Source organism: Mustela nigripes, chromosome 6 (assembly GCF_022355385.1).
Source record: "Mustela nigripes isolate SB6536 chromosome 6, MUSNIG.SB6536, whole genome shotgun sequence".
In the NCBI taxonomy this organism is placed as follows: Eukaryota; Metazoa; Chordata; class Mammalia; order Carnivora; family Mustelidae; genus Mustela; species Mustela nigripes.
Genome location: NC_081562.1, coordinates 10,091,240 through 10,110,873, shown reverse-complemented (window position 1 = coordinate 10,110,873; position 19,634 = coordinate 10,091,240). Strand labels below are relative to the sequence as shown.

The window sequence follows — 19,634 nt, the reverse complement described above, 5'->3', positions numbered from 1 at the left end:
TTAGCAATGCCCTTCACCTTCTCCTTATCCTATTCTAATTTTGTCTTTGCAGTTATGGCCTTCCAATGCACTGTAATTGACTTCTTTATCTGGTCTATTGCTTATCTATTTTTTCAACTAGAATGTCAGCTCCACAAGCGCAGGAATCTCTTATCTCTTATTCACAGCCATATCCCGGTGCCTACCCCAGTGCCTGGGATTTAAGGTTCTAAAGCCTGGAATAAGTGCATGTCTTGCAAGGTCTCATGAGACCACAGGTGGTGCAGTGGGAGTCCTTGGCTTGGGAGTGTCACCCTGCCACCCACCTTCAGGCTGACCCACCTTGGACAAGTCATTCAGTCATTTTAGACCTCCTCTTTGAAAAATGAGATGTTATGTGTGTACCAAGGGCTTAATAAAGGCTGGCACATGCAAACATAGGAACATTAGAAAAACTTGACCCATGGTATTCTAATGCAATTTACACTTTTCCGTACAGGATTTCATTCCACCCTCACATCAACACCAGAGGTACGTAGGACAGATGGCCTTTCACCCTTTTACAGGTGGAGACACCGAAGCCTTTCTTCACAGGTGGAAAAACAGCTGGGAGCCCTGGGCCCCTCCCCGTGTGACTGGACAGATGATGTCTGACCCCCGCCCCTCGCGGGGGTGGACAGGCGGTTCTGAGGTTCAAGAGGGTCCTGGGTGGGAGGGGGATGGGAGAACCGTGCGAGGACTCGACGCCAGGGGACTACATTTCCCAGGAGGAGTTGCCCGCCGCGCTGCGGCTCCCGGGTTTTTAAAGGGCTCGCGTAAAAGGCGCGGGTGGGAGGGTGGTTAGTTTCGCAGTCCGCCCGCCGGGAAATAGCTCGGCGCTTGGTGCGGACCGAGAGCGGTCCGCGGGGGTGCCGGGCCCGAGTCAAGAAGCCCCCAGGCCCTGCAGTGTCAACCAAGGGAAGTGAGGCCAAGCCAATCTGGAGGCAGGCTTTTCTCATCTTGTCCCCTTGATCTCGGACTCTGCTCCCAACTCCCGGCCCCCTCCCTTCTCCTCCCAATTCTCTCCAACTGGGGCGGGGGCGGGGGGTGGTGGGATTGGTTGGGATAGTGAATCCCGCCGCGGAACTGGACGTGGGCTGTCTGCGGGTCTGCCGGCGGGAAGCTCCCGCGACTCCGAGGCGACCCCTCCCTCCATTTCTGGCTTCAGTTCCGGGAGAGAATTTACAGTTTCTGGGATGGGTAGGGATATGGGATGTGAGAGCTACAAAATGAAGGGAAGACCTGGGGTCGCCGGGAGTTGAGCCTCAGTGCGCCCCCATAGCCATCCTTCCGAATCCCGCGGCTTCCACGGTAAAATGGGGACGTGGGGGGGGGGGCGGGTTGCGGAGTGATCACGGTGGCTGCCTCCCCAGGCTGGAGGCGCAAAGAAACAAGAAACGTGGAGAGCAAGCACTTTGCAAACTGTAAGGCGCTGTGTAAATAAAATTGTTTCATCATCGTGCCAAAGGATTTATCTAGTCCTTATTTTAAGACGCCCAGGGCCGTGGCGTGGGTGTGGAGTGTGGGGTGTGTGTACCCATCTCGGACCCAGGGGTGGCTATTAGGATGGCCTATTTCCCCCTCCAGATTTTAGTGAGAACCAGAACTGTCTTTGTAAATAACTAAAACGAATCCACCAAAATGTTGTGTTTTCAAATCAGGAAACTTCGGGGTAAATGACATCATCCAAATAAGAACCTTGACCTTTTGAACTAACCTGGCCCTTGGTCGCTTCCCTTCCCTGCCTGTGCCACTAAGATAAGCCGGTGAGAAGGCATCTGACAGCGAGTCTCAGGCCTCCCTCTCCCGCCACCCCCCCCCCACCATTTGGATTAATCCATCCCTTGGTGTTTGTGGGGGAAACCTATTAATTTCCCTGGCCTCCGAGACTCCCCAAGTCCAGTAAGAACCCTTCCCCCAACCGCAGCTACGACCCCCCATCCCCCACCTAAACCCTCCAACCATCCCCCCTCCCCTCCCCAACAGCCAGTGTCTGCAAACAGCACCCGGAGCATAACAGAGACACGTTCATCATTTTGACCAGCTGTAAACCCCCACTCCCAGGGTATTGTTTAAATGAAGAGTGCCCTGCCTCTTTACTTAGGGAATAAAAAAAAAAGCGGGCTTGTTGTGGGAGGGGGGCTTAGGGAGGGAGCATCCCAGAATCTCAACCCAGGGTTCCTGCCAAGCGGGCCCTGCACGTGATTAGGATGTGTTTCATAGACAAGGGGTCCCAGGAACTCTGGGGTCCCTTCTGCTGGCCTCTGAACCCCTAAAGTCCCTCGGAGGCCCTCAAGACTCCCTTCAGACGGTGACACCCCTTGTTCCCTTGATCTATACCTGCCAAGCAGCACGGAAAAGAGGTATACGTTTTAACAAAGACATCGCATCCTCCCAGCAAAATGGCGGTGGTCCCGGCCACCGCTCCCTGAGAAACTGCACACTTTCCAAGGATTAGTCAGGACCCAAGTAACGCGACCCCCTCCTCCACCTTTCCCCCAGAGCCCCGTTTTTCCAAGTTCCCAAAGCACTCAGGGCCTCTCTTCATCCCAGGGGCCCCCAGGACAAGTCTCTTTTTGGAGACTTTGGGACAGCTCCTCCATTGCAGACCCCTCCCCCACCGACTTCAAGGGACCTTGGGAGGGTGACTTGACCCCCAGGCTGTGCCTCAGGTGTGGGGACAGCAAGGGTCAGCCTCTGAGACCCCCCAAAACGCCCAGGCTGAGAGAGGCAAATGAATGAATTCCGGATTAGGATATATGGGCGACGTGGGGGGTCTCTGAGGAAAAGAGAGGACTCGGGAGACCCCTCCTCATTCCCTCGGGGGTCCCAGGCAGTAGTGGGGGTCTGGCCTCAGGAGAGAACCGCCACGCAGAGGTCAGGGGGCAGGCTGGGGGAGAGCCGGCAGAGGAGGGGGAAGGGACAAAGTTTGAAAGTGCCCTTACAACTCTTCCAGGGAAAGTTTGCTTAGGGGCCCCAAGGACAGAGAAGGGGTAGAGGTGCGGGGGGCCCGGTGGCGGGATGACCCCCGAGAGGTGACCGGACCCCGGGGGAGCGACCCCTCCCCCCTGTCCCGGCTCGGCCCGGCTGGGAGTCGCCCGGCTCTGGGCAGCGTGTGTTAGTTGGGGCCGCTTTCCAGCCGCTCCGCCGGGCTGGGGGGTCCCGCCGCGGGCCGGGAGCGGGCTCTCCGGTAGCCCCAGGGGGGAGCTTTGCTACGGGGGGTTTCCCGCACCCGGGCTCCCCGGCCCCGCAGAGCCAGCCCCCCGCAAAGGGGAAATGTGCAGGCGCACCAGCGATCCTCCGCGCCGTTTGGGGCGCGTGGCGGGCGCGGGGGGGCGGCGGCTGGGCCGGCGGGATGCCCGGCCGGGGAGCCCAGGGAGCCAGGCAGCGGTCCCGGGCGGCGGCGGGGAGCGGGAAGGCCCGGGCCGGGGGGAAAGGTCGGATTTGCTCGGCGGAAGAAACACAGATGGCGGCGGCGCGGCGCCATTCCGGGCCGGGAGCAGGCAGCCAGCAGCCCTGTCCTCACCGCGGTCCGCCCGCCGCTGCTAAATACCCGGATGCGCCGCCCGAGCGCCAGACGCGGAGCTGGGAAAGGGGAGGCAGAGGAGGCGGAGGCAGAGCCAGCGCTTGAGCCCGAGCCCGAGCCGGGCGCCGAGACCGAGCGACAGAGCGACGGGGCTGGGCCACGCAGAGGCGGCCTGGCGAGTCCTCCCGCGACCCGAGCCAGGTCCCTGAGAGCCGGGCCCCGGACTGGCCCGGGAGTCAGGAGGAGCGCCAAAGCAGATCCCGAGTAAGGCTTTCCTCGGCCTCCGACGAGGACTGGCCCTTTTGAAGGCGCGCCCTCCAACAGCTGGACCAGACAGGCCACCATGACCGAGAACTCCACATCCACCCCTGCGGCCAAGCCCAAGCGGGCCAAGGCCTCCAAGAAGTCCACAGACCACCCCAAGTATTCAGACATGATCGTGGCTGCCATCCAGGCGGAGAAGAACCGCGCTGGCTCCTCGCGCCAGTCCATCCAGAAGTACATCAAGAGCCACTATAAGGTGGGTGAGAACGCCGACTCGCAGATCAAGTTGTCCATCAAGCGCCTGGTCACCACTGGGGTCCTCAAGCAGACCAAAGGGGTGGGTGCCTCAGGGTCCTTCCGGCTGGCCAAAAGCGACGAGCCTAAGAGGTCAGTGGCCTTCAAGAAGACGAAGAAGGAAGTCAAGAAGGTGGCCACGCCAAAGAAGGCAGCCAAGCCCAAGAAGGCTGCCTCCAAAGCCCCAAGCAAGAAGCCCAAAGCCACCCCAGTCAAGAAGACCAAGAAGAAGCCGGCTGCCACACCCAAGAAAACCAAAAAACCCAAGACTGTCAAGGCCAAGCCGGTCAAGGCATCCAAGCCTAAGAAGGCCAAACCAGTGAAGCCCAAAGCCAAGTCCAGTGCCAAGAGGGCCGGCAAGAAGAAGTGACAATGGGGCTTTTCTTGTGGACACTCCTGCCTGTCTCCTATTTTCTGTAAATACTTTCCTCTTTTCTTCTCTCTTGATCTTCATCTGCAGTCCTTTGCCCCTTATTTGGATGCCTCAGAAATTAGGGAATAATCCATTTTTCCTTAACCAATCGTGCAAGGACAGCAACCACAAATCTCCTCTCTAATGATGAGAATGTACTTAAATATTTTGTTTCTTTGACTTGTTATTGATCTACTTAATGGGTTAGGAACTTGGGTGGGTTTGTGTGTTTTGTTTGGTTGGATGGTTTGTTCATTAGAAAGGTAAAGGGGCAGGAGGGAATGGGCAAGGCCGCTCGTTCGGACTAGAAGAGGGGGAGCCTGGAAATGGTAAGGTTTGTAGGAGTAGCTTTAAGGTGAGCCAGCCTTCTCTAGGTTGCACACCGCTTGTGAGAGTTCCAGAACTTTGGTGGGGAGAGGGGAGGGGTGGCAGCAGCTGGATGGCAAAGGAGGGAGTGGGGAAAAAAAAAAAAAAAAAAAAAAAAAGAAACCCTCTGTAGGCTGACTTCCACCTTCCAATACTGAGCGGTGGGGGGTCCAAATGCAGTTTCCTTCTCACTGTTCGAGGGCTCCTGTGGCCTCCCTATTGTCCTAGGGAAGGGAAGGGGGGTGTCCGAGTGACAGCTGGTCTGAGAAGCTGTCTTAGCGGCTTCTTTCAGTCAGCTGGAAACTAGCCATTGGGGGGTTGTTGTGGCTTCAGAAAGTCTCATGTTAATCGGGAGTGGAAACTTTGGGGGAAGGGTGGGGACTCAGTCAGCCAAGTGCCTCAGTGTGCCCTCTTAAAAGTTGGGTTTTTCCACACAATTGGATTGTATCATAGGAGGACTTCTTTCCTTTTCCCCTGGTTTTTGGTTCCTCCTGTTTAAGAAAGATTGGTGGTGTGGCCTGGTGGCCTGGTGGGGCTCCCGCCTTGCCACCTGCCACTTAAAAACCTCCCGACCTCTTTACTTTTGAGTCTTTTATAAAAGTAGCTGTAGATGGGGGACGGGGGAGTGGGCGGGGAGTGGACAGTAAGACATACTGCAGTCGATTTTGAATTGCTAAGTAGTTTCACAGAGCTAGGTCTGTGTGTACGTGTGTATATGTATATATACATATCTAGAGCTAGTACTTAACGTTTCACGCCCGGGAGCTGGGAGAAAAAAACTGTACAGTCGTCTTTTATTTTTAATAATATGGGAAAATACGCACTTGTGCGTGGTCCACCCCCCCTCCTTTTTTTTTTTTTTTTTTTAAACAAGTGTTATTTGTGCCGGGCAGAATTTGCTGTCTTTGTAATTTTAAAACTTTAAAATAAAATTGAAAAATGAAACCTGAGCGGTGCATTTTTTCCCCCTTACTTTTAAGGCTGGAGGCAAATGCAGAGCAATCGGCTAGGCGAGCTGGGGTGAAATCCTGGGGGTGTTTGCACCTGCGAATGGGGGACGGTTCCAACAGATCGACAGGAACCGGGAAACGGGACTGAAGAGTACAGAGCGTGCCTCAGCCTGCTTCTAGGGTCTTGCCTTTGGGGTCCAGGGTGCACCCCCTTTCTTTCCGGGCGCTGGGTGTGTAAGCAGGGGCTGGGAGTACGGCGGGGGGTCTGGTGGGCTGGGCCCTGGGACTCGCCACCCTCCGCCAGGTAGCGTCCCCTTCCCCCACGGGGAGCGCTCCAGTCTCAGTTTACACATTAATATACTTCCATCCTCTGGGTCACGCCAGGCCCCTCCCCCCCCACCCCGGGCCCCCCCCCCCCCCCCCCCCCCCCGGGCCCGCCTCCCCGCCCCTTTAACGGCCCTCTCGCTCCGATTGGCCGCCGAGGCCCGGCCCCCGCCCCCCCCCCCCCAGGCCACGGGACCGCGAGTCTTCCGCGGCTCCCGGGACTCCTGGCTAGCGGGAGCGCTCTGGCGACGGTGGGCACATGTGGGCGGGTCGCGCGCTCCACGCCGCTCTCTCCGCGGCCCCCCGCAGCCGCCGCGCGCAGTCGGCGCTGACACAGCTGCGTGGCGTCCTGGAGGAGGAGCTGGAAGCGATCCGCGGCGCTGGCACCTGGAAGAGTGAGCGGGTCATTACGTCCCGTCAGGGGCCGCGCATCCACGTGGACGGCGTCTCCGGAGGTAACTCCCCCTCCTCCTGGGAGTCTTCGGACCCGGCCGGGTGTTCGCAGACCTTGGTTCCAGGCTGGAATGGAGGGCCGGGTGGCAGGGGGCCGGGGAGGGGGCAGTATCTGCTCCCGTAGCCGCGGGCACCTTTCCCAATCTCTCAGGCTGACTTGACGGCTTCCCAGGGTTCCCTGGAAGCTAGTTAAACCTGTTTCCACGGAGGGAGGTGATCTGCTGTGGAGTACCTTCTTGACTCAGGGTAGGGCTGGAGTGAGACCCGGTCCTGTGAGAACGTGAGAGAAAAAGAGAGACACCCAGCTGGCTCCCACCTGGCTGCTTCAAGGACGCGGGTGGGAAGGAGGCAGCGAGAAGCCCTGCGTTCCTGGAGCTGTCGCCTGGAGCTGGTCTCCACTCCCTGCTGCACGGGGACTCCTGCGGACCTCCAGCGTGGGAAGAACTAAACCCATTGTCCAGACAGAGAAGCTGAGGCTCGGAGATGTGGAATGGCTTGCCCAAAAGCCCCTGCCAGCGGCGGGCAGAGCTGGGCTTTGGTTCTCCCTTACATTGGAGCTAGAAGGTCAGCCAGCGGCTCAGAAAAGCCAACTCGCTGCCCAGAGTCACAGCGACAGGGAGGCGGCCGGCTGCTGCAGGAGGCACACCACGAACTGACCCACTGGGCCTTCCTCATGTCTGTCTAGCCAGTGGTCATGGCCTGTCTTGTCCGTGCCAGGCCCCAGATGGTGCTGCTTATAAACAGGCTCCCAAACCCGCTTTCTGCTCAGGAAATAGGCCTGGGATCCTTGGTGCTCTTGTATTTATTTGTAAACCGAGGTGCCCCAAAAAACTCTCTGCCTCCCTCCCCATCCTCCCCCCAACCCCCACCCCTGCCTGGGGGAAGCTTGGAACAGGCCAAAACATGGGAAACGAGGAGACACAGGTTCTCCTCGTGGTTTTGCCCTTTACAGGCCTCAGTTTCCCCCTCAGGTCAGCTGTGTTCACTTTGGGCTTTATAAGTCAGGAGTTGAGGTCTCAAGGAAACCCCCGCACCCACACACTTCAGACAGGTGAGGCTGTACCAGGCAGCAAAGTAAGCTCTTCAGAGTCTGAGGACCACACTGGGCTGGTGAGCCTGCTCACTTACCCACAAGGGAACCAGGGCCCACATGGGGCTTTGCTGGTGGTGTTCAGGGGCAGGAGAAGCCTGTGAGGTAGGGCTACGTTCCTCATTGGGTACAATGTGATTCAGAGCCAGAGTCTAAACTTCTTATCCTTCAAGGCACCACTCTGAGGGACCTTTCCTGACCCTCCCTCTCCTGTACCTGTCGGATTGGGTCCCTCCCCAGGGCCCCTAGCTCCCCATCCTGGCCTCTGCCCCACAGTGGATCATACTGTGTGGTTGTTGCCTTCTCAAGGGCGAATCCAGGTTCGTTCTGAGTCCCCAGGGCCTGGCACAGACACCTTTCCAGACCCTTTCTTGCCCTGAGCCGCCGTGTCTGTACCGTCCTCCACTTTAGGAATCCTTAACTTCTGTGCCAACAACTACCTGGGCCTGAGCAGCCACCCTGAGGTCATCCAGGCAGGTCTGCAGGCCCTGGAGGAGTTTGGAGCCGGCCTTAGCTCGACCCGCTTCATCTGTGGGACCCAGGTACACAGTGGCTGTTGGGGGGGGGGCTTGGCGGTGCCTTGTCCCCAGCGTTGGGCACTGACCCCCAACTGCCTGCTTCCCACAGTCAACTAGGCTGGTTTAGCCAGCTCAGCTCATCCAGGGCCCTGGGCCACCCTTAGCCTAGAGCTATCCACCAGAAAAGCCAGCTCAGGCTTCTGTTGTGTTGCAAAAGAAACTTTCCAGTCTCCCCAAGCGTCCCTCTCCCCCACCTGCACGCAGAACTGCTTAGAACAGTGCCTGGCATGTAGTAGTGCTCCGTAAACATTGATTATTTTATTGTGTAAATGTTACAAAATAAATACCTAGATGGGAAACTTACAGTGCTTACTGTGTATCAGGTACTGTATTAAGAACATTACAAATATTAACTCATTAATGCCCCTAACGGTCATAAGTGGTAGGCGATATTCTTGTCTCTTACAGAGATGAGGATGCTGAAGCCAGAGAAATTGGGTGACTTCCTCTAAGGCACGCAGACTGTTATGATAGGAGTTTAACCCAGATGGCTTGGCTCCTGACTGCCGTGAGATTACTACCCATCTTCTCAGAAAGGGGATGGTGAAATGAATGTCAGAAACAGGACTCCTACCCCCCAGCCAGGGCCCTTTCCAACAAAACCCTCACCCTGACCGAACAGCTTTCAAATATAAGAATTTCAGGCCCCAATAAAGCTACATAATCCTTTTCCTTGCCATTACGCAACCAAAAAAGGCACTTACTTTGATGTCAGAAAGACATCTTCCCTTGCCATCATCCCCCATAATTCATCATTAGACCTCCATTATAGACGAAGGTCCCACCAGGTAGGGGTATCTAGCGAGCCCCTGATCCCTCGGGGAGAACCATCTGCCAGGTTCCTGTTGGCTCTGGGGGAACCCACGTGGTGAAGAAAGAAGGGAGAAGCCAAGGCTGCAGGTCCTCTGTGCTGAGTCTGTGACCTTCTAAGCCTCTGTCCCCAGAACTTGTTTCATGTGACCCCACAGGCATTAACACCCGTTTCACTCTGTTTCTGCAGAGCATCCACAAGGATCTAGAAGCAAAGATAGCCCGCTTCCATCAGCGGGAGGATGCCATCCTGTATCCTAGCTGTTTCGATGCCAACGCTGGCCTTTTTGAGGTTGGGGGGGGGGGGGGTGCAGGTGGGAGTGGTGGGGACTGCTAGGCTATGGGGGAAGGCTTGGGAGTGAGCAGTGAGGGGAACATGGCAGGATGTCAGTGCTGTGCCTAGAGGCTCCAGGGCCCTTTTCTTCTGGAGGCTAAGCTTGGGCCAAGCTTCTTCCTTGCTGCAGGAAGAATCCTGGGACCTGCAAGGGACCAGCTTCCAGGGCACTGGGGAGATAACCTACATCAGTGAGAAGGTCGGAGTTAGCCGGGGCCGGGTACTCGCCAAACATGTTCTCACCTGCTCTCACAGGAGCTGGGCCCTGATCCAGCCCAGGCCTGGAGCCCTGAGAACCCAGATAGAGGCAGACAGGGGCTCCGTGCCTCCCTGCCCGGCGGAATGCCCTGGATGGCAGAGAAACTTTGACTCCTGTAGACATGGGGAGGGAGAACCCCTAGGTGGTTGGGCAGAAGCTCCACTCCAGCTGCTTTCTCCCAGGCCTTGCTGACCTCACAGGACGCAGTCCTGTCAGACGAGCTGAACCACGCCTCCATCATTGATGGCATCCGTCTATGCAAGGCCCATAAATACCGCTACCACCACCTGGACATGGCCGACTTGGAGGCCAAGCTGCAGGAGGCCCAGGTGAGGCGAGGCCCAAGGGTGGCAGAGGCAAGAACTGGGCTCATCCTCAGCCTCGCCCCTGGTGAAAGAACTAAGGCTTGGAGGGACCACTTTGCATTCCCAACGAACATGGAAGTTTGAAACAGGATTTGAACCCAGATCCTTCTGCCCCAAGGCTTTCTTCCATTGTACCTAGCTGCCTTGACTTTTAGCCATCACCTTCCGTGTGGCAGGCCCCGCTGGGCGTAAAGGTGGGATGAGCTTTGGGATAGAAGTGGTCCCACCCCACCCTCCCTCTCGCAGGGGAGACTGAGCTGTTCTCACTGGCCAGGACTGCCCTGGAAGAGGTGGTGGGCATGGCTCAGGGAGGCACAGAGTAGGACCGGGATGTTCCGGCCCCAACACAGTAATGCTTACATGTCGGCCTCTGTGCCAGATTCTGGGCAAGGTGAGCCCTTGGAGCCCTGAGCAGCGTAGAGAATGGGAGGATTGGCCCCGCTGGGGACACCAGCCATCACCTGTCCGTGGCTTCCCTACAGAAGCATCGGCTGCGCCTGGTGGCCACTGATGGCGCCTTTTCCATGGATGGCGACATCGCCCCCCTGCGGGAGATCTGCCACCTTGCCTCTCGATATGACGCCCTGGTCTTTGTGGATGAGTGTCACGCTACTGGCTTCCTGGGGGCCACTGGACGGTGGGAGCATGCATCTCCTTGGGTTGGGCTTCTGAGGATGGGTGGGAAAGCAGGAAGCCAGCCCTTCCCCTAACCCATGGTCCCTGGGCGCTCAGGTAGCCAGTGGTGGCAGTGCTAGCTTCCCTTGCAGGGGCACGGATGAGCTGCTGGGGGTCACAGACCAGGTCACCATCATCAACTCCACGCTGGGGAAAGCACTGGGTGGAGCTTCAGGTACCTGCAGGGTCATGCCCCTGGGGTCCCCTCATCCACAGGCAGGGCCCTGGAGAGGTCTCAGGGCAGGTGGGGAGGGGAGGCTGGGACTGTACAGAAGAGGCAGTGTGGACTGTCCTCCCAGGAGGGGCTCGGGGTAGGCGCTGGCACCTGGCCTCTGACTTCCACCCTCACCTCTGCCCTTGTCCTCAGGGGGCTACACGACAGGGCCTGAGCCCCTGGTGTCCCTGCTCCGGCAGCGCTCCCGGCCCTACCTCTTCTCCAACAGCCTGCCCCCTGCTGTCGTCGGCTGTGCCTCCAAGGCCCTGGACCTGCTTATGGAGAGCAACACCATCGTCCAGACTATGGCAGCCAAAACCCAGCGGTGTGGTCCCTGGCAGGGGTGGGACAGGCTGGGGGTGGGGGAGCTGGTAGGGGCCTGCCCCCATGTGCCCACCCTCTGCCCATACCATGCCTCCAGCAGAATGCACTGGGACTCAGCCCTCTTAACCAAGGGCTGCCTGCCCGCCCACCTACCTCTTCTCTGTCTCCCTCTTCCTTCCATTTCCGGGTACATTACTCCATCAATGACCCTGTATCTCCCCATCTTATATTATCCTGTCTTCTCACTCTCTGGTTTGGTCCGCTGGTTCCTCTGCCCAGCTCCCCATCTGCATCTGGCTCTGTTGGTCCATCCTGCAGATTTGGGCACAGATCACGGGCCCATCAGGAGTGGGTGTGAACCCTCCGCAGTCCCCTGGCTACCTGTGACACCCAGCTTGTGCCCACAGTTTCCGCAGTAAGATGGAAGCCGCCGGCTTCACCATCCTGGGAGCCAATCATCCCATCTGCCCAGTGATGCTGGGTGATGCTCGGCTGGCCTCTTGCATGGCGGATGACATGCTCAAGAGAGGTGAGGCAGCTGGGACAAGCAGACCGGTTATGGGTCTTCAGAGAAAAGAGGAGGGAGCCCCGCACTGTGAATGCTCCCCCATACCCTCCCCCTACGACCCTCTCAAGACGAGCTGAAGATCCCAGGCCATGACTTACTTGCATGTCTGGGACACCTTAGGCAACTCCCTTGCCCTCTGTGACCCTCAGGGGAGTAGGAACCATGTATCATGTCTCCCAAAGCGTGTATGGCTTTGCTGAGCCCCAGGTTGACCCTTTCTACCTTACCAGGCATTTTCGTCATCGGGTTCAGCTATCCAGTGGTCCCCAAGGGCAAGGCCCGGATCCGCGTACAGATCTCAGCAGTGCACAGCGAGGAGGACATCGACCGCTGTGTGGAGGCCTTCGTGGAGGTGGGGCGGCTACATGGGGCCCTACCCTGATGTGGCTGGCCACGAGCAGATCCCCCTCCCTCCATATTGACAAAAGGGTTCTTCGATCAGCCCGGGCCAGAGGCTCTGAGCCCTGTTAAAGTCCTCGGGCTGGGCTGGGGCAAGGCCCGTTCTTGTGGTTGAGAATGTCAAGTAACAATGTGGAAACGGACTGACATGTCAGTGTGCTTCATTCTCTCTGGGCAGGCCCAGCCCTGTGACCAGTTGAAGAATCAGGTGGGAGCTGAGGCTCCTGAGTAGGTTTCAGAGCTGACCACCTACCCTAGGTTAAGATGAGACGCAGGCCGTGGGGATAATGTGGGTAGTCCCCCTATTAGGGGGGACAGCTACCAACCCTGCAGGCCCTTTCCCACCCCACCCACCCCATTTGCTCTTCAGCCTCAGGGGAACACCTTGTTTTCTGCCCCCCCACCCAAAGGATGGTTTACAGCTGCCCAAATAAGGAGGGGCTGAGCACCCAAACCTGCCCCAAAGGAAAGAACGTGGGTCACTATTAGAAAGGCCCCCGACAGTTTGGAACCATGTATTCTAGCCCACTTTGGTTCCTGGGCAGGTCCCTTCTCCTCTGTGTGCCTCAGTTTACCGCACACCAAGAGTAGATGGTACAGGGTAACTGGGCTCCTTCCATCCCTCTCGGTCCAAGGCCTACGGGCCTGCTGATCAGCCGCCAGGGGGCGCAGCGAGCTCAGGCTCCGGCTGCTGTTGCCACGCCCCTGCCAGAATCCAGGCCTCGGCGGGCAAGGCTCTCCGTAGAGTTGATTTGCTGCTGCCAGGGCCCCGTCCACACTTATCCCCAGAAAAGTCTCGCTGCTCCCCTAGTGGACACCTTCCTGTAGTCGCTGTCCCTGGTCCTTGTCTTTTCATCGCCGTCCCCGCTCAGCTTTATGGGCACAGGGCGGGGGCCCAGGCGGGGTAGGTTCTGACTCACTCGGCTCCAGCCTCACTGGGGTGTGGCCTTGGGAAGCTGGGACCTCGCTGGACTTAGGGCAGGGAGGATGAAAACGCCCTTCTTCGTCCACAACAGGGAACTAGGACCCCCTCTCCGTGTCCTCGAACCCCCAGCCCTGCCCTTAGCCTGGCTGTCGGGATGAATGGCCTGGGCCAGCTGCTGCGATCCTAACTGGGATTCTAGGAATCTTAGCTTGTGGTTGGAAGGAGCTTGAGGCTGGGGTCCAGGAGCTCCACGTGCTGGGAGATGGCCGCCCAGGGAAAAGGGCTGCTGTGGCCACAGCAGCAGCTGGAATACCCGAGAGAGCCGCAGCCACGCGGTCGGGTACCTGTCGCAGGCGCACCGTTGCAGCAGCAAGTGCCTGTGGCCTGGCACCAGCCTCGGGCCCAGCCAGCAGCTTGATGTGCATGATCTGCGTAGGCCGGCGGATTACACGGGGTGGCCCCAAGCAGCCACCGGGCAACACATTCCAGCAGTAGGTGTGGCGTGTCCGGCAGGGACAGAAAGCCGCGCCCAGGTCCACCCGGCAGTGGCTCAGAGCACGCGCCGGCTCGTCCTGCGACTCCCTGACGCCCCCCGGCGGCTGGCATGGGCAGCTGCGTTGCCCCGATAGCGCGCCCCGCGGTCTGTCAGCTCGCGGCTGTGCAGGCTTCTATCAGCGGAGGTACAGAAGGGCTGGTGGGAAGCACCCGCAGGGCGCCGCGGGCACTCTGGGCGCACGTGCTGCGGGTTGGACGCGTGCTGGTAGTGGCCCGAAGGCCGTGGGTCGGCCGCACCTCCACTTCCAGAGACCGCTCCCACGGCTCACCGTCCACGTCCTCTGCGTCCGGCTCTGGGTTCAAGGTTGCGGCCTCCTGGAGCAAGAGAAGGAGGGGGCGTCAGGGACGTGCTGGACTCGGGCCTTGGCCTTGACAATGCGGTTTTTCCTGCCTGCCGCTCGCCAGCCCTCTGTGGTTGCCTCGGTCCTCCTGCCCTGCCTCCTTCCCTCTTTCTCCCTCCCCCACTCCCCCTGCTTATGTTCCCTCTCTCGCTGTGTCCCTGTCTAGTGAATAAATAAAATCTTTAAAACAAACAAACAAAAAACGAAAAAACCTCTGAACACACAGGAAAATCCCAGGGGTCTGGGAGATGCTAGTACTAGAGTTTCTTCCCCAGTTCTTGGGCCTTGAATGCAAGTCCTGGCTCTATCAGTGTCCCAGTGTCCCCTCAAACTATTTTCTCTTCCCTTTCACGGACTTCCTATTAACATTCTCGCCTACCTCCCAGCTTCTAGAAAGACCACAAGCAGTCCCTACCACCCCTTCTCTCCTTAAACTCATTGCAGACTCTTTTGCCCCCAGTACACTTGTCCAGTTTACAAACAACCTCACTGTTATGAAATCCAGGGTACCTCGCCCCCCCTTCCCATCCCTGACTAGTCTCTCTAACCCTCTGGAGGCATTTGGCCATGTGGCTCACTTCTCCAAGAGTTCCAGGCCAGAACCCCACGCCTGATTGAATCACAACAGCCATGAACCAAGACAGACTAACCTCTTTGGCTTCTGCCAGCACAAGGGGCTCATAATGGATCAGTCATTAAATCACTCCCCCTCTGTCCATCCTTTTCACGCCAGGCCAAAATAAACCAATTACAAATTAAATGGGCAGATCATGTCCCTGCTCTAAAACTTTCACTAGTTCCCCATTGCCCTCAGGCTAAAGCCAGACTCTTTGGATGGACCCAAACACCCTCCATCTCCAGACACACTGAGCCTCTGGAACAAGCTTAGGAAAGTTGACGGGCCCCAGGATTCTCAGGAACTGGGGGAGGAGTCCAGAAAAGAGACTCCTATTCTGGTTTCCTAGCCTGGAACACCCCATTCAAGATGAGGAACCCTTTCTGAGCTTGGATTAGAGCCCTCCTTGGGGCAGAGAGAGGGAGGATCGGGAGTGAAATCATTAGGCTGGAGGTGGGAGTGCCAGGAATGGGCTGGGCCCCGGGCACAGAGGGGTTAACTCCAAAGCGAATCTCGGCGAGCGAGATCAATGGGTTACTTACTGCAGAAAGAGGCAGAAGCAACGCAGGGAGGCAGAAAAGAACCAGGCAGAAGAGTATGCCCCCTGGGGGAAATCAGGGACCGAGGAGGAGGTGGCCGGTGGCTACTCCGGAGGGAGCGCCCGAGTCTGGCTCAGCCGAGGAGGTGCCTTAAAGGAGAAGAGGGAGCAGCTGGAGGCAGACCTGCACCTACAGGGAGGTGCCAAGGGGTAGCTGCTGAGCCAAGAGGCAGCCTCAGTCTGGCCGGTTCACCCAGGACCAAGCAGGGCCCAGTGCCCAGAGTTGAGGTGGGTGTTACCCATCCTGAGCCTCAGGGGGCTTGCTGCATGCTGGGGGGTGGGGGGGGCGCAGATACCGCCTTTCTTCCCTCCACCCTGCCTCCCTCCATGCTCCTAATGTGTCCCACCAACCCAGAGGTCCCAGGCGAGCAGGGGGATCCACAGGTAGTAGCTGATAGGGCCGAGGGATGGAGCAAGGGTGAGAGAGGGCACGGCGGGCATAAATGCACACGCACGCACACACAACGCGCGCACAGTTACTCGCGTGGGGGTCGGAGGCCCCACCTGTTACAGGCTGTTAGCTGAGCGCTCCAGCCTGGGAGTCAGGGTACCAGGCGGCAACAGCCCCAGGTCTTCCACTCAAAGTGTGATATTAGCCTCCCATGTCCCCTCTCTGAGCCTCAGTTTCCTCCTGTGCTAAAAGGGGGGGGGGCAGTGGCCTCTATGGTTTTCCCAGCTGTGCCACTGTGGGGCTTTTACTAAACCGGACTTTACGATGACTCAGGGATATCACCCGTGTTTTGCTGACTTTGACCCACGTCCGATTCTCCCCCTGAGCTTCCAGACCCTGCGGAGAAGTAAGGTCCTTCTATCAGCAACTTGGCTTGGGCTCGCCCCTCCCCCACCTTCAGGGTCCTCAGCCCATTCTGCTGGGAGGTATCCATCGACTAATCCTTTCTCAGGGGGGTGTTCCCTAGGAAACTGAGAAACCCACCTCAGACACGTAGGCAATTGTGCCCGGCTTGCACAAGTGGATCTCAGGGAGAACCTATGGCTGTCGCCCTCCTCCCACCGCCATTCCCCCAGGAGACATGGCCAGGCCAAGGCCGGGAGGCCTGGATGGAGACCCCAGGGGTCTTGTGACCAGAGCCGGGAGCTCCTGTCTGAGGACTCCAGCTTCTTTCCCTCAGGTGCCCATCGGATGGGAAGATGGCTGATGCGCAGAACATTTCGCTAGACAACCCAGGGAGCGTGGGGGCCGTGGTGGTACCCGTGGTGTTCGCCCTCATCTTCCTGCTGGGCACCGTGGGCAATGGGCTGGTGCTGGCCGTGCTGTTGCAGCCCAGCCCCAGTGCCTGGCAGGAGCCGGGCAGCACTACGGACCTGTTCATCCTCAACCTAGCGGTGGCCGACCTCTGCTTCATCCTGTGCTGCGTGCCCTTCCAGGCCGCCATCTACACGCTGGACGCCTGGCTCTTCGGGGCCCTCGTCTGCAAGGCTGTGCACCTGCTCATCTACCTTACCATGTATGCCAGCAGCTTCACGCTGGCCGCCGTCTCCGTGGACAGGTGCGCTGGGCCTGGGACCTGGCTGGGTCTGGGCTGGGGAGGGAAGACCTAAACAGATTCCTTAGGAAGGAGAGCTTGGGGGACCAAAAAGGGAGAGGATGGCAGGGAGAGAAGGAACAGCTCTCCGGCCCCTGCCAGTCTCTGCGCACCTGTAGAGCCTGTTCCAGCGGACCATCCTGCCCCCGACCTCCCAACTCCACCGTGAGCTTCCAGAAGACATCTCTGTGTCTTACATGCCGGCACAGAGGCTGGAACGTAGTAAGTGCTCCGTAAGTGTGACATGAATGGCAAAAAGAACACATGAATGAATCCATCAGTTACTTTATTACTGCCCACACCCAGCCTAGGCTGTGGTCATACCTGTTTTCGCCGTTCCAAACCTGGGGTCCAATCCAGGCTTGGTGACCTTGGGCAAGTCTCTTCCCTCTGAGCCTTGATCCCGGCCTTGCTAGGGGGTGCCAGGCGCTGCTCCAAGCGCTGGGCGTGTTACTGCCCTCTACCCTAGCCGCCACGGGGCAAGGCAGGTCGCGGGTCCGCAGATAGCGTCCCCGCGGGGAGTGGGGGGCGCGGGGCCCTGCCGCCCGCCGCGCTGACCCGGCGCCCGCCCGCAGGTACCTGGCCGTGCGGCACCCACTGCGCTCGCGGGCCCTGCGCACGCCGCGCCACGCCCGCGCCGCCGTGGGCCTCGTGTGGCTGCTGGCGGCGCTCTTCTCGGCGCCCTACCTCAGCTACTACGGCACGGTGCGCTACGGCGCGCTCGAGCTCTGCGTGCCCGCCTGGGAGGACGCGCGCCGGCGCGCCCTCGACGTGGCCACCTTCGCCGCCGGCTACCTGCTGCCCGTGGCCGTGGTGAGCCTGGCCTACGCGCGCACGCTGCGCTTCCTGTGGGTGGCCGTGGGCCCCGCGGGCGCCGCGATGGCCGAGGCCCGGCGCAGAGCCACGGGCCGCGCGGGGCGCGCCATGCTGGCGGTGGCCGCGCTCTACGCCCTCTGCTGGGGCCCGCACCACGCGCTCATCCTCTGCTTCTGGTTCGGCCGCTTCGCCTTCAGCCCGGCCACCTACGCCTGCCGCCTGGCCTCGCACTGCCTCGCCTACGCCAACTCCTGCCTCAACCCGCTGGTCTACGCGCTCGCCTCGCGCCACTTCCGCGCGCGCCTCCGCCGCCTGTGGCCCTGTGGCCGCCGCCACCGCCACCGCCGCGCCCGGGCTCCCCCGGGTGCCCGTCGCCGCGTCCGCCCCGCCGCTTGCCCCGGGGACGCCCGGCCTCGCGGGAAGCTGCCGGCGGGCGGCGACCGGGCGGGCGATCCGGGGGAAGGGCCCGCCCGCGCCTTAGAGGCTGGACGACAAGCCCCGTCTGCCCCAGGGCCGGAATGAACCTCATCTGCCTCCCCTCTGCGCGGGGGACAGTCTGTCTGCCATTCCCCTTCCCCCAGGGTATGGCGCCAGGCAGGAGTCCTCCGAGGCGAGGAGGTGCACTGTCTGAGCTGGGGCTCCAGCCCGATGGACGCCCCTGGGCCGTGAAAGTGGGTCCCCCCATCCCGGCTAAGCGCAGGCTCCCTGTGCCGGACAGCCCCCAGATTCCGGTCATAGCCAGTCTGGCTCCAACTCAGTCAGCGGTTTCCAGGCCCTGCTTCCTCCATCGCCCTTCCTCAAGCCCCTTTCCCCATCCAAGCCTTTCCCTGGGTAATGTAACGCTAGCCAGCCGCTAATACAGCAAATAGTTGTGAAGGATTCACTGTATATCTTATGCGGTGCTACATTCTTCAGTCTAATTAGCAAAGCAGCTTTGCAATTTAGGATTAGTTCCATTCCTGCAGTTGGAGAAATCAAGAATCAGAATGAGTTCGGGATTTGGGGCACCCGGCTGGTCCAGTCAATGGAGCGTGTGACTTTTGACCCTCAGGGTTGTAGGTTCTGAGCCTGTTGGGTGTAGAGATTATTTAAAAATAAAATCTTTAAAAACAAACAAAAAAGTTCAGTGATTTGCCCAAGGTCACATAGCTAGTGTCCGGCAGAAGTTGGCTGAAACCCACTGCTATTTAACTTTGTCTGCTCACTGGAACGGGCTTTACCTCTGGGGCCTCTGTTCTCAGTTTCTGTGTTTTCCAAGGATTTCCTTGGTCCTTCCTGATTCTGTATCGGCCCTCTTCCCTAAACCAGCAGCTCCCCACACTTGACTGGATGCTCTGGAAACCTCAGAGAGCTCCCAGTCCCCTCCCTTAGGATAGTTCTGTTTAGCCACTCAGGCCAGCTGATGGCCTTATGAGTCCTGATGGCCTTCCCCAGCCTTCCCCAGCCACCCGGTCCCATGTCCACTGTCTGACCCAAACCCCTTGCATTATTCCCTCAGCCACTCGCTGCTCCTGGCTCAGTGAGGCACAGACCCACACTTGGGTCCCAGCCAGCAGCCCCGGCATCCCCGTGGCCCCCTCCTTCCTGTCCATGCACACAGCGGGGTAGTCCGTGGCTGTGGCAACCTGCTAATGAACCAATAAATCAGTCTCAGTGGTTGGAGAGCTACCCGCTTCCCTCCCTCCCTCCCCCCACCCCACGCCAATAATATTTATTAGCTCAGGCTGAGGCCTGAGACCTTTCAGCCTCCTTGTCTCCCTGGCACACCTCCCAGCTGCTGGGCACCCTGGGAAGGCCCCTCCCGGACACCAGGCAGCTGCTGAGTCCACCTCACTGCCTGCCACCTGCCGCAGACCCCTGGGTCAGAGTGTCAGTCACCCTTCACAGGGGGAGGCTGAGACGGGCTGGGGAAGTGACTGCTTTGAGAGCCCAGCGCAGGGGCCTGACCCCAGGTCCAGTGTTCTCTCTGCTGCGTCTCTGCCAAGGTTCCCGCGGCTGGCTCTGGCCACAACGGTG

At 59.2% G+C, this 19,634-nt stretch overlaps 3 protein-coding genes across 3 annotated transcripts; all 3 read left to right on the top strand.

Annotated features, from left to right (window-relative positions):
* Window positions 1–3,879: 3,879 nt before the first annotated feature.
* Window positions 3,880–5,825, top strand: LOC132019240 (histone H1.0). The gene has a single exon (XM_059402041.1). The coding sequence runs from the start codon at window positions 3,888–3,890 to the stop codon at window positions 4,470–4,472; it is 585 nt and encodes a 194-aa protein (XP_059258024.1). The 5' UTR covers window positions 3,880–3,887; the 3' UTR covers window positions 4,473–5,825.
* A 524-nt stretch (window positions 5,826–6,349) lies between these two features.
* Window positions 6,350–12,366, top strand: GCAT (glycine C-acetyltransferase). Its single transcript, XM_059402040.1, has 9 exons — window positions 6,350–6,609; window positions 8,109–8,239; window positions 9,276–9,377; window positions 9,861–10,007; window positions 10,526–10,680; window positions 10,811–10,893; window positions 11,086–11,257; window positions 11,664–11,785; window positions 12,055–12,366. The coding sequence occupies exons 1-9, from the start codon at window positions 6,414–6,416 to the stop codon at window positions 12,204–12,206; spliced, it is 1,260 nt and encodes a 419-aa protein (XP_059258023.1). The 5' UTR covers window positions 6,350–6,413; the 3' UTR covers window positions 12,207–12,366.
* Window positions 12,367–15,447: 3,081 nt separating this feature from the next.
* On the top strand, window positions 15,448–18,434 carry GALR3 (galanin receptor 3). The gene is made up of 3 exons (XM_059404606.1): window positions 15,448–15,486; window positions 16,389–16,766; window positions 17,378–18,434. The coding sequence occupies exons 2-3, from the start codon at window positions 16,408–16,410 to the stop codon at window positions 18,138–18,140; spliced, it is 1,122 nt and encodes a 373-aa protein (XP_059260589.1). The 5' UTR covers window positions 15,448–15,486; window positions 16,389–16,407; the 3' UTR covers window positions 18,141–18,434.
* The last annotated feature ends 1,200 nt before the right edge of the window (window positions 18,435–19,634 follow it).